This window comes from Hipposideros armiger, unplaced genomic scaffold (genome assembly GCF_001890085.2).
Source record: "Hipposideros armiger isolate ML-2016 unplaced genomic scaffold, ASM189008v1 scaffold_168, whole genome shotgun sequence".
Classification (NCBI taxonomy): Eukaryota; Metazoa; Chordata; class Mammalia; order Chiroptera; family Hipposideridae; genus Hipposideros; species Hipposideros armiger.
This window is the reverse complement of record NW_017731518.1, coordinates 1,752,963-1,767,159: the sequence shown is the minus strand read 5'-3', so window position 1 is coordinate 1,767,159 and position 14,197 is coordinate 1,752,963. Positions and strand designations below refer to the sequence as shown.

General features: G+C 45.3%; 1 protein-coding gene across 1 annotated transcript in view; it reads right to left on the bottom strand.

Annotated features, from left to right (window-relative positions):
• Positions 1–372: 372 nt before the first annotated feature.
• Positions 373–14,197, bottom strand: part of PAH (phenylalanine hydroxylase) — a gene marked incomplete at its 3' end in the record, with an annotated part of 53,954 nt that continues 40,129 nt past the window's right edge. The window contains 7 exon segments of the mRNA XM_019651903.1: positions 373–506; positions 1,052–1,147; positions 2,582–2,638; positions 6,267–6,336; positions 7,374–7,509; positions 9,762–9,958; positions 12,797–12,864. Of these exon segments, the coding sequence (XP_019507448.1) occupies positions 373–506; positions 1,052–1,147; positions 2,582–2,638; positions 6,267–6,336; positions 7,374–7,509; positions 9,762–9,958; positions 12,797–12,864 (758 nt within the window).

Below are 14,197 nucleotides of genomic sequence, written 5' to 3'. Positions count from 1 at the left end.
GGATCAAGTGAACAAGAGACTTCCCCCAGTGGGAAGGTTTTGAGGACTAATTTGGTGGAGGGACCTCAGTGGCCACTCCGTACACAGGAGCATTTAGTGGGTGGACTTGGTGGCTGCACAGAGCAAGGGTCAGGTGGCAGAGTTGTCAGCAGTGAGGAGAACGTCCAGACAATAAGCTCTGAAACAGAGTCCCCCTAAGGGGTCCCTTCCAACAGAGGGTGGAACAGGACGAGGGTGGGGAGGCCCTGTCTGCTGCACTCTGTTGCTGTAGGTATTAGGGTCCACCTCCTGGCCAACCACCCACAGGTCAGGGGCACCAGACCAAGTCAGGAGGTCCCAAGGGCTGCTGACACACCTTAGTCACCACCTCACCTCACTTTCTCCTTGGCATCGTTAAAACTCTCAGCCACGTAATACAGGGGCTGGAACTCCGTGATTGTGTACTCCTGGATGGCTGTCTTCTCCAGCTCCAGGGGGAGGAGCTTCGGCTTACCGGATAAGCAGTACTGCAGGCCCCAAGAAGGAAGTTTACACAGTTAAACCAGGGCGGTGGTCTTGCTGCATCCTATGGGCCATTTGTGCATCTTCTCCCATCTCACCCTGATTCGTCTCACACCATAGCCCAAGTGCAGTAAACTAAATTATTTTGCATATACTAGATCCTACCCTTCATAGCCCATCTGAAACCTACAGGTAAGATAGAAAGAAGTAATGCACTCCAACCATTTTCAAGCAAGGTGATCAACAGACAATGTGAAAGCCAACCACATTTTCTGGCATGTGTTTGCAAACATCTGTATGCACAGTTCAGCCATGGAATCAGGAGGCCCCTTTGTCCTGGAGACCTGTGTACTAGCAGTTCAGTTTCTACCTCTAACATCCACAATCATGATCAAATCATAGCTGCTAAGAAACCAATCACTTGAAGTTAAGCCCCTGGGTTGAATTTCAAAATGGATGTACGTGGCGTTTCCACAGTGCCAAGAGAGAAAGAATGGTTGGTTGTAGCCACCACTTTCAAATCCATCCTTGGTTCCTGTTAGGGTCATACCTGTAATTCACCAAAGGATGACAGGAGCCCAGCACCATATGCCTTTATGGAGTCTCCTTGCTTGCAGAGCCCAAACTCCACAGTAAACCAGTAAATCTGGAATAGAGAGTCAAATTGAGAGCACACCCCAAAGAAGGGAAGGCAGCAGATGCCCCAGGGCTAAGGGTAGGACTGCCCAGGTGGGAGAGTGTGCAGATCTGTTCTCTGAAGCAGTGTGACCTGGGGTCATGTCTCTGTGTCCTGTAACTCTTTCTAACCAGTCACCTACTGAAGCAACAGTCAGCTGAAAGGACGAAGTGATAGGAAGCAGTGATGGTGGGGGAGGGTGTTAGGAAGCCCCAAAAGGACACTCCAACAAGTTCCTCTCTCTATGACAAGAATTTTGCTTTCTTCCCTGTGGTATCATCTACAGAAGAGAGTCTTCAGCCCAGAGAGGTCAAACAACATGCACACAGTTACACAGCATATCAAGGGCAGATCAAAAACTCAGGACTGTTCCCAGCCCAGGATATCAATAATAAGATACTTTTTTTTAAAAGAAATTAGGTGAGTGATGAGTACTTTTATCATTGTTACAGTGGATAACATGATACTCTGAGTTCTGAGTTTATTTTCTTCTTATGAGTGAGAGATTCTATCAAGCTCTGCAGCTTCTTTGAAAATTGCTTATTGCATCTCTACAGCATCAGGCATTTAAAAATTCACATTCACATAAATTTTCACTCTTTAGATCCTCATGGTACACTGAGATGGGTAGGATATAAACCAGTGTATCCTTTCTTAAAGATAAGGAAGCGAAAGCCACTTGCCCACAGTCTCAGAGAAGCTGGTCAATAAATAAGAACCTTCTGGGAGGTTTTGCCCTTCTGATAAGTTGAATTCATATACTTCTAAACTGATCATCTTAATGATAGATTTGCATGCTTTTGTGATCCCTAATTCCATGATAAAGTTTTATCTTTCGCCTTCCAGGCTGAGCACATTGTGGGGAGGATGGTGCTCAAGCTGGTACTCAAAAAGCAAGTAGGAAGGAAACGCCCTGCTGTGCAGAGTTGCCGATTCCAGGCTTCCTAGATGAGTGTCATCACCTTCCCTGGAGAGAGGGAAGGGAATGGTACAGGGGGAAAGCCCGCCCCATTGCTGCCTTGTGTCTGAGAAAGAAAAGTTCCCAATGCTGGCTCTGCTGCAAAGGCAGAGTATGTTTTCCCTCTTCAAAGCCGTGAATCCAGACAACTTCCCCCAAGCCCACCCTTTATGCCCGGGAGTGCTCAAGGGTTATCATTACAGCCTGTTGATGTTTTCAAGGCACTCTGTTTAAAATCCCATGTAATCATCTGCCTGACGTTGATTTCAAAATCAAACCATTAAGAAGAAATCCAAATGTGAAATTTCACTTATGCAAATGTAACCCAGCGCATTCTGATTTTCTTCCCAAATGGCCTGGCTTTCATGGGAGGATCAAAGCCTCAAAGATCTGAGGCCTAAAGCCTATAACACTCCCCCTATTCACCAGGAAGAGAGGGGGCTTACCGTGGCAAGCTTCTCAATGTACTCGTCAGGTGCACCCAGAGAGGCCAGGCCAATTTCCTGTGATTGTGGAGAAACAGAGTCACCAGCTGGCCTGGGGCCTGCCTATCATCAACCCTTATCCTCAGTCTCCATCTCGTACTTGGCCACAGGAAGGTGATGGTTGGCCAGATGCCTTTGGAAGGACCCAGAAAGACGCTGACTGTTCTGTCCAGTCTTCCCTAAACGCACATCACAGAATCACGGAGCTCTAGAGTAGGGGAAACCCTTCCCTAAGAGTTTGTCTTTTGTATTCACTTTACAAATGAGAAAGCTGTGGCACAGAAAAGGGGGATGACCTGCTCAAGGTCACCCAGTACTTTGTGTATAAAGCTTCATCTCTTGATTCCAGCTCAGGAATGATTCTCCCACAGCAGCGGTGGAACTTTTCCTGGAGCACTAGATGAGCCTTAATCACGTACCCTGAAGACATCACAGGAGAACCGCAGAGACGTGCTTGACATCTCTCCAGGTATATATAGTTGGAGAGTCTGAAATGTCATGGACCACGTCTCATCATAGCTCCAACCGCAGAACTAGTGGTCTCCTTGTCTCTGTTACAGCATTTGCTTCAGCCTGCCTTGTATCAATGTATATATACAAATATATATATTTGTCTCTTCCCTGCTATATGATGCCACCATCATCAAAGCAGCAGGTTGGACCTTGATTTATCGATCAAGTGCACTGGTGAGCAGGCTGACAAAATGCTCTGTGGATCAGAGAAAGAATTCTACTCATCTTCACTGGGCACTGAGAGGCAGCCTAGCACCATGGTTGGGTGGGTGGGATCACGGGATTGTTGAACGATGCACACAAAGACCCCGCCACGCCACCAAGCAGCTGTGTGATCTGCGGGCAAGTTGCCAGGCCACCCTGTGCCTCAGACTCCACAGATGTGGAGCAATACAAAGCCCTCCCTGCCAGCCTCCTTCCTCAGGAAGAAAAGTGAGGATCACAAGGAATGACCCACGAGCAAATGCTGACCAAGTACGAATTTCAGAGTAATGGGACTGTGTGAATTTTATAAGCATTTTCCCTCAGCTGGGAGAAATAAATATTTCCACTGTTGAATGAAGAGGCTGCCACTTAATATCTGAAACAAACAAACAAAGAGCTGACTTCACTGCTTGCTAAGTAAGGGAGAACTGTGGTTGAAAGACACAGCCTCTCCAAACAAAGAAGAGTGTTGCTTTTATGTAGGGTGTGGGGAATTGAGGAGTTCAGAATTGTTGGACTTTTAGAAGTGGGATTAGTTGAATTTTGACTGTGGAAGTATCACCATTGGACTGATACTATTGCTGACCATCTGGCTTTCAGAAGTGTGGTTCCTGCTGTCAAGATGTCATTGATTACTTGGGAGGATTTAAAGCCAGGATTTGTTACTGTGGCCAAAGAAAAATCAGTTTTCTCCTTGCAGAACAGGAGCTTCTTGTTCTTGCCACCAGAAGCTATTTCCCCCAGTCAGAAGCTAAATGACAGTCCTCCTTAAGCCATTTCCATTTTGGGGAGTCCCACAGAGGAGTGGATGGAAGCTACGGGCCATCAAATGTCACACGGTTCCAACGTTGACCTGGACAGTCCCAAGGCTTTTGAAGGTTCCCTGAGCACTTTCTTTTTGGATCTAAAGGCAGACTTGCTTCCCACTGGAGTACAGACGGGCTGGGGATGGAGCACAGAGAAATCCAGGGACCTCTTGTTCTAGGCAAGCTCTGGGCTAACAAAGAATGGTGACTACTAGAACAGGGTACTATTTCAATCTTGGATTTATCAGTGGCTTCTGATAGACTTGGAATGTGGCACATCTGGAGCAGAGATGGGGGAGGGGCAGGAGAGTAGAGCCAGGCTAAGCTGGTATCTGAATCTGGTTCACTGTAACTCCGACAGCATTTTCTCAGCATGTAATCTGGGCCAGGCTCTGCGTTTGGCCCAGGCAGGAATACAGGGATGAAGACCACGTAGTCTCTCGCTTCAAAGTGGGCCCAATGTTTAGTTCTTCTCTGTGTCTACACCAATTCCTTGGTTATCTCACCCAATTTTATGGCTTTAAATACCATCTCTACCCTGAAGATGAACACATTTATATCTCCACTGACTTTAATCTCAAAACTCAGATTTACGTATCCAACCACCTACTCAATACCTACATTTGGATGTCAAGTACAGATCTCTCTTCATCCTATCCAAAACCGAATTCCTGATCTTCCTGCTCAAACCTTCTCCACCCACAGCCCTCTCTATATTCGTTCATGGCAACTCCATTCTTCCAGTTGCTCACACCAAAAGCACCTGGGGGACATCGTTGACTCCTTTCTCTCTCACATACACACAACCAACCTTTCAGAACATTCTGTGTGTTTTACCTATGGAATGCGTGTAGAATCTGGCCATTGCCCATCATGTCCACTGCTACCAACCTGGTCTCAGCCACCATCATTTCTCACCCTGGTGACTTTAGTAGCCTCTCAACTGGTCTCCCTGCCTCTACCCTTGACCCCTCTATAACCCTACTCTCACTCAGCAGCTAGAGTGAATCTTTGATGATAAACCAGATCTTGCCACTTCTCTTCTCAAAGTCCTGCCATGGCTTCCCATTGCACTGAGAGGAAAATCCCAAGCTCTAAGTAGCCAGAAAGGTCCTACATGTTTGAGCTTCAGATCCCTCTTCAATATCACCTGTCACTCCCCCCACCCTCTTACTCTGCTCTAAACTCACTGGTCCCTCTCTGTTCTTGAACAAACTAATGTTTCTTCTCCTCGGAGAGCTTTTCACTGGCTGTACACTCAGCCCACATAAGGCTCTTCCCTCAGATGTCAGCAGAGCCAACAACCTCACTTCCATCAAGTCTTTGCTCAAATATCACCTTCTCAAGGATGCTCACCCTGGAGCCCTATTTAAAGTCACACCTTCCTCACCCCACCCTTCTCTTCTGGCATTTCTCATCCCCCTCTCCCCTTTATCCTTTTTGCTACTTCTTTCCAAAGAACTTATTACCTTCTAACATACCTATGTATGTGTTTATTATTTATTGTCTAGCTCCACTCACTCAAATGTAAACACCATGAGGTCAAGGACCTATGTCAATTTGTGTACCTTCAGCCACATAGAAGGCACTCAGTAGATATTTTTGCAGTGAATGAAGTCATATAACAGGGAAGACAAAAATGTATTTGCATATATATATATATGTATATATATATATATATATATACATATATATGCTATTGGCATTGAATTCTTGGCAAATATAATCTTACTTAATGAAAGCATATACAAAAATATCTGCCTGAGAAGGGGGAAAGTGACAAAGGCCCTAAAGGTGCTAGGAGAACTTGACAGAGGTAAGGTTACTTCTACAGGGGGATCAGGGAAGCTTTTATGGATGAAAAGGGTCTTAAACTACACTGGTAGGACAAGTGACATTAGCAGATTCCACAATGTAATCCAGATGATAAGCAATTCACCAATCCCATGCTGTGGTCCCTGCAGTGGGTATTCAGCCATCTTCATGAGATCACACACCCATGTCAGGTGGAAGCACAGAACTGCACCTTGCAGAGGACATGAGGCGCCTCCCTAGGCTCAATTCATTTGAGCAATCCAGGTCTCAACCCGGTAGCTCGAAGGCTAAAGAGATCCGTTCCTCACCTGGGAAAACTGGGCAAAGCTGCGATCTGAAAACAAGGGCACGTGTCCCAACAGCTCATGGCAGATGTCACTGAAAAACAGAAAGCACAGAGCTTGGCAAGGAGGAGGGTTACAAGCCAAGCCAAACTCAGTTTTTCTACAAAAGAATGGTCAGAAAGAAATGAAGTGACTCATTCAGGTTTACAACCTCACTCCTAAGAATAAGAGATGTGTGTAAAACTTGGGATCAGATGAGGCAAGGTATAAGAGAAAAGGAAGAAGGGGAAAGAAAAGTAAAGGACAGGGCAGGGGTGCAGAACAGAAGAGCCAATATTCCCATGGGCAGCCTCCCATACACCTGAGTGGGCTGTGGGCCATGAATACTTCCCATGCCAGCTTTTCACCTCGGTATTGACATCCCTGGGCAGATACAATGTGTTCAGTTAGTCCCCATGGGAAGTATAAAAAAAATTTTTTTTTAATTGTGCCATTCCTCTCTTATTCTGGAGTGGGCAGCAAGTCAGTCCGGGGAGAAAACTTACATTGATTTAATACTTTATGTACCAGGTTTATTAGGAACAGGTCTTTGCTGATGTAAAGTAATGAACTTTGTGGGCATGGAAAGACCATTTTGGGTGTCCTGCTGGCTGTATAAATCACCTAAGTTCTAGCTGACTAAGAAGAGAGCTAAATGCAAAAGTAAACAGCCTAGTGGCCAGCCACAATCTACGGCCAGCCAAAACATGATCTAGGCAAAGAAAGCTTAGAATCATCTAGGCATGTATTTAGGAGGTGTTGCGATAAATAGCTTCCTGCCATTTGTTCCTGTTCCCATTTGGAACTTCAAAGTTCTGACTCCTACAATCCCTTTGGAACTCGGGAAGTTCCAAATGGCCAGGAAAGGTCTGAATCTTTGGCTCACAGGATGCCCAATTCTCCAATTAGTGTGGTCTATTTGGACAGAAAAAAAATCCTCTGAAGAGATGAATTCTTCCCTTAGTATCAATCAAACAATCTAGGCAACTTGTTCTATGGATCAGTTCACAATGAACCCACACCTCATTCCTGGAGCAGGGAGAGGTGGCACTCACTGCAGCTGGCAACGGGTAGCAGAAGGACCATACTCACGGTTCAGGCGTATACATGGGCTTGGACCCATGTCTGATGTACTGTGTGCAGTGGAAGACCCGGAAGGCCAGGCCACCCAGGAAATCCCGAGAGGAAAGCAGGCCAGCCACAGGTCGGAGGCGGAAACCAGTGCAAGCTAGGAAGTAAAGGAGAAAGAAAACTCAAAGCCCATTACAGCAGAGCCAGAGGGACCTGAAGACCTTTAGGTAGGAAAGCAGTACCCCAGCTGTCTAGGAGCATGGGCGCTGATGCCAAGTAGACTTGGCTTCAAATCCCTGCACCAATACTTTCTAGCTGGGTGATTCAGGGGAAGCAAGTTCACTTCCCTGAGCCCAGTTTCCTCATCTGCAAAATGTGGATAAATACTTCCTAGGGTTATTCTGAGAATCAAAAGAGCTAATAAATAGAAAGGACGTAGCACAGAACCTAGACTGGAAACATCCAGTAAACTCAGCTTTCATTATTGTCTGTTCAGGTGGAACACTTATTCGCTCTTCCTCAGGTTTCCAGAGTGCAAAGGGAATTTCACTCCACTTCCCAGGAAGGAAAAGTATAGAAGGAGCACTTCCAGCTCCTCTCCTGCGCCTCTCACAGTCCACCCCATGGAGTCTTTGGGAAGAGCGGTGAATATTCTCAATTCAACCCTTTCTTCCCTTTCTCTCTTGACTGCCCACAGATGAGCCCACTCTGTCTGCTTTTGGCCTTGCAATGGGCTATACATGGTGCCAGTGAATTGGCGAGAAGGTTCACCTGATCTAGGGGGGAAATCATGGGATGTGGCTGCACAGCTCCACCACATTCTCTAAGTTTGTCAGTAATAAAGCTGACATTTTGTTCACCATCTCTTTGGTTCCTGTATCTGTCTCTCAATTTATTTCAGACTTGGGAGGAGAATAATAATTACAGTAATCCTGATAATAATAATAATAACAAACACTATATAATTACCTCTCATGTGTCAGACACTGCTCTAAGCACTTTATGTACAGAGGGTACCCAAAAAAGGCATACACATTTTAAGAAAGGAAAAAACTGTATTGAAATTGTAATACTCAATATATACTGATAACAAAAGATGAATACAAGTCACATGTATACATTTTTTTTTGGCACTCCCAGTATACTAACTGATCCTCATAACAACTCTACGAGGTAGATGCTCTTATTATTCCCACTTTACAGATGGGGAGCTGAGACACAGAGGAGTTCAAGTTCTCGTCCATGGTCACAGCTACAGACAGGCTGGCTTCAGAGGCTGTTGTCTCAGTTTCTACTCTAGAACTCTCCAACTGCTAGTATCACTGTTTTATTCTCTTTATTGTTGGCCATAGCAACATGGGTAATTAGCCAAAGAATGTCTTTAGGACCGCTCATCCCTCCTCCTATGTTCCCTGGACCTTCAGGGTGAAGTTCACTCTGCTTGAGCTCTCAAGTCCCCTATTTACCTGAAAAGTAAACACTCTCTAAATGGAAGGGAACCTAAAGGTCATCTGGCCCTTCCCCAATCTCTCCAAGCTGCCACTTCTTTCCCTGCTACATAATTTTCCGGGCCCCTTGCCCCAGAGCTGGCCATGTCATCTCCACATGCCTCAGAGGCATAGAAAGTTCTTCATTGCTATAAACCTGTCGTCAGTCTTCTCACTTACCCTCATGCTAGCTGGCACATCATAGGTGTTTCATATGGGTTAGTTGCTTGTTTTATTTTGATTTTGCTGAATTAACTCCTCCTGGCAGACAGGAAAATACTTACCTCCCCTGGAAGTGACGTGGAGAGGCCAGTCATCCCAATAATGAACTCCCCACTGAGTTACTCAGATTATTCTCAGTGCAACTCAGCCCAAATGCACTGAGTGTCCACAGCTGAGTACTTTCACACGCAACATCGTTTTCAGTCTCACGATTTCCCTATAAGATGGCTGAAAGGCTGACACGGACTCCATTTGACAGATGACCGAACTGAGGTAGGTTCAGCCAACTAGAGGAGGTCAAGGCAAGATTCGTACCAGATGGATGCATAGATTTAGAGCTCAGGGCTCTTAGCTCTGCCCCCGAAATAGCACATTTCTTCCACAAACACACACTACAGACATTTCGTAACAGCAGACCAGCCAGGAGAACCCTGACTGCACAGCCTAGACTTTCAGTATGAAAAAAAGTACTTCTCAGGGACATGGATAAGGATAAAGCAAAAGCAATGCTTGGTGCCTTTTGAGGGGTGGGGGGTCAGTATAGATTCATAGTGGAGACTAGAAGGGAGGCAGAGCACAGCAGTGAAGTTCCACTTTTGCTAGGAGAATCAGCCTGCAGGCATTACCACAAACACACACTGGCTTCCATTTACTTGTGTCCCCCTCCCCTACCTCCCTTTTGACCCTGATGAAGACTCACTCTGCAGAAACTGAGACACATCTTCCAGCTGGGGAATGTTATCTTCACGGAAGCCGCAGTACTTTTCCAGAAGTGGGAAAATGTGATTGTGCTCGTAGCAAGCGTGGGTTTTATACAAGGACTTCAGCGTCTTGAACACCGTCCCCCATGTTTTCTTTTCTTCCTCCGTGTATTCCACTCGAGGGATGGGCTGCCCACTAGAACACAGGCATGAGGTATTTGTCTCCAGCAGGGCAGGTAAAGGGTGGAGGGCGAAGGAGCGTTAGCAGAGGGAGTTGGGTCCAGGGTCTGTGAGCAGCCACCACCCAGACGCCAGGAGGCGTCATCAGTTATTTGAAAGAGGAAAATTCCACTTTCTGATGTAGAAAACACTCAACTGCTTTAGGGAAGCAACAATACAAGGTCTCCACTGGCCAACTGCACCAAGGATTTGCTCTCACATTGGGGAATCACTTGGCCTTTCTGCTCTCCTATTTCTCTAATTGTTTACCTAAGGTAGGAATTCACTTACCTTCAGGAGCCAGGCAGGGAACAAAAATGTGTGAAGTAGCAGGTATAGACAATAGGAGAGTGGGGCTAAGAAACTGAAGAATGCACCCTCTTTCTAAACAAAGGCGTCCAAGTTCAATGCAAGTATCCAAGTTCAATTAAAGTCTTGTATTATATCAACTAAAGCAATTACATCTTAGGCTAAAGCAGATTTAATACGTGCACCCTGAGTTTGAGACCCTTGTTTAGTGGCCATACACTTGCTGGAGTTGATATTTCAGCCCTTGGGAAATTATAAAGGTGTTTGAATGCATGCTAGGGATAATATCTGCTCACGTAACATCTTCTGCTATGACACAACGGAGTTACAGGATGCTTGTTACCTGGTTCCAGTAAGCTCCCACACTATAGTTTGAGAGTCATTAGTTTGAAAGGTCCTTTACGAGAAACATCTAAGAATGAGCTGTGTTCTGACCAGTAAAAACAAATGAAAACCAGAGAAAGCCTGACTTTAAAGCCCAGCAACTGTTTTTTGGGCTAAAGGCCTGTTTCCTAACAGGGTCCACAGTGTCCGGAACAAGACGAGACTGTTAACCTGAGAATAATGGATCATCAGCAGGCTCCAAACTAGGGCCCTCCTGTCCTTTCAGAATTGTAGCTCATCCAAGGACATGAAAACAAAGTCACTGTGAACGTCCCACAGAAAGGTGGGCAGGGATTAGGGGGGAAAGACAGATTTTTGCATAGGCATTAAAAGCAAGACAAACTCAGAAGGTTCTGCAATGGCCAGCAGGAATTGTAAACAAACAAACAAACAAACATCAGGTAAGCTCGTGCTAAGGGTACAGCATTATTTCAGGGCTAAGTGCTGATCAAGAAAAAGAACAGGCTTTGGAGAGGGACAAAGATGGGTTCAGTACTTGGCTCTGCCATGTCTTAGCTGAATGGCCTTGGGCAATCTGGTAAACCTCTCTGAGCCTAGCTTGGGCTAACTATTCAGACACATTTGATCAACTGATCAGTATACTGGGATTCTATGGTTCATGATGCATGGGTTTGATCCCCATGTGGGACAATTACTGGGAAGGTGCTAGAGACCTCAATTGGGGCTGTTGGCATGGAGTGTGGCTGAAGCCAGGGAAGAGGGCCAAAGTTGAATCCTGAAAGATGTTACCATTTCTGGGGTCAGAGGAAGAGGCCAGAGGAGGCTGAGAAGAAACCTTATAAAGGAAGGAGAGAAACCAGCAGAAAGTAAAATATATAAAAATTCTCCTGACTCTGAGAATCCACAGACACTCAGGAAAGTGGCTGAGAATGACTTTGGAGTTAAACTACCCTGAGTTCAAAGCCAGAGCATGCTACCTACTAGAATATGACTTTGGCTGGTTACTTAACTGTTTTAAGCTTTAGTTTTCCCATCGGGAAAATGGAGAGTTATTATTAAGATTAAACAAAACAATGTAATCAAAGCATTTAGTAAAGCCCTGGACATAACAAGGAGACAATAAATGTGACCTGTTATTATTGACTAGCTAAAGAACTCTTGTCTCTACTTGATTGGATGGTGTCCACCTGACCATGTCGGGTCAAAGATGGGGACAGGGGAGAGAAGCCACCATGTTCTGTGATTCCTGCTTGCCATAAGCCAAGGCCCATAGGGGCCTAGATCTGCCCGTGGTCAGCACAGTTCTGGATCCTTCCACTATCAGGAGTCATTCAGAGAAGCAAACGTTCTCATTTTCTCTACAAATCCTTCCCTTTGAAAGGTGAGTTTGAATTTAGCATACGGGGCCCTATCGTCTCCTTCATCTCCCTCAGATTCTATCAAAGTGGTTCCAGTATCATTACCTCAGTATTCCGGTCAACTGTTAACTTCCTTCTGTGCCTGTCTTGTCTCATGCCCTTAGCACAGGGACGGAGCTCGGACCCCAAACACTGAGTTTCCCATGGCAGCTTCTCAGCAGTTCCTGAGGACTCCCAAGTAGCAAGACACTTCTCTTCCCCAATAATGTATTTGGTATTTGCATTTTCCTTTGGCTAAAATAGGGTAGAGGAGGAGCATAGAATCCCAGACAGAAAAAAATAGACTCATCCGAAAATCGCCCTTCACAGCTGGGTCAGATCAGATAAAAGTAGAACGCTGAGGCTTGGCTCGCCTGAAACCTCACATGATTCATGATTTCAGCAAAGCAGCCAACTCCTTCCTGAAGGTAAATGATTCCTTTTTTCCTTCTCCCATGTTGAATGTGGAGAATACCAGAGGCTGTTTTATTCAGGACTGGAGGCCTCTTGTAATTACGCCGGACATCACTGCGTAATTACATAACAAAGCTTGGGAGAGAGCTGGGCCCCAGTGCAGTGGGTAATTTTGTTTGGTCTAGCAGGATTTTTTTTTTAAACACATGTTATTAAAGGGAGGGTTTAAACACACACACACACACACGGCAAGCAGGATTCTCCATGTTGGTCTTTTCCAACCATGGGCAAAGGAAGGTAGGCTAGGCACGTGCTCGCTTCTTCCATCTCAACAATCAAGACAGACTTACTGTCGGTAGTTGTAGGCTATGTCAGCAAAATACTTCCGTCTTTCTCGGTACACAGGATCTTTAAAACCCTAGGAGAAAGCAGACACTTAGTATCTCCGCTGGCTTTGGAGGGGGAGGCCTGGTGTACCTACGCATGCTTCGAATGGGGGCTCTTGAACTTTGACAGTGTGTCTCTCCTTCCCCTGGTAATACCCTGAGGATAAAGTCTCAGCTAGTTTGTGGGTAAGCTCTCCCACCAATATCATGAGTGACACACAATTAGCAACACCTTCAATTCAGTGTGAGCCTCTGTGCCACAGGATTGCAAAGTGCAAACACCATACAGGTTTTTTAAAAAATCTCATCCACAGCATTTCTAACTCGTAAACTTCCTAGATGAGGCAGTCCGTAGGACAGATGTCTGTGATGAAGACATATAATATCCACCGAATGTTTGATCCATGGTAGGTGTCTAGCGCTGCCTCCTAACTTCTTGATAGACAAACAGTACATGCTTACTGCCATTGCAACTTTTAAAAACACCATTTATTGAGTGCCTACTATGTGCCAGCCTGTGTGTGATAGGAGCTTATTCTATTTATAACTCCCACAACAAACTTGTAAGGTAGGCCAGTATGATTATCCCCTTCTTTCCAGAATAAACAGTGGCTCAGAGAAACAGAGTCAAAAGAAGTTGAGGCCAGGGTTGGACTCACCCAGTTCCCTGCGCTTTTCACTACACATCAGCAATCGTCAAACTTTACAACTTGGCGAAGGCTTAAGTAACTGAGAAATCTGTCTCGGTACCTAAAGAGGATGATAATTGCTTCTCTTCTGAGGTTGACCTGCATGCAGCCTTTCCCTAGCAAGTCACAAGCTGCACATTTCTGAGTGAAGAAGACAAGTGTGTCTTTCCATGTTGGGAGCGGGGTGAGGGCTTGGGGGAGCACACCTCTGAGTCAGAGGTGACCCCAATTGATTAAATGGGCATTTCCCCTAAGTTTTCTTCTAGGAGATTTGTCCTTAACTCATTTTGAATTACTTTTTTGTAAGTGGTATACTCGTAAGTGTCCAATTTTGTTCCTTTGCATGTGAATATCCAGTTTTCCCAGCGCATTTTATCGAAGAAACTATCCTTTCCCCCATTGAAAATTCTTGGCTACCTTGTCAAATATTAGTTGACCATATATGCATGCTTATTTCTGGGCTCTCAGTTCTGTTCCATTGGACTATGTGTATGTTTTTATGTCAGTACCATACTGTTTTGATTACTATAACTTTGTTATATAGTTTGAAAGGAAGTATGATGTCTCCAGCTTTGTTCTTTCTCAGGATTGCTACTTGACATTGGTCTAGGCAACATTTCTTTTATATGACAACAAAAACACAAACAGCAACATAAAAAATAAACAAATAGGACTA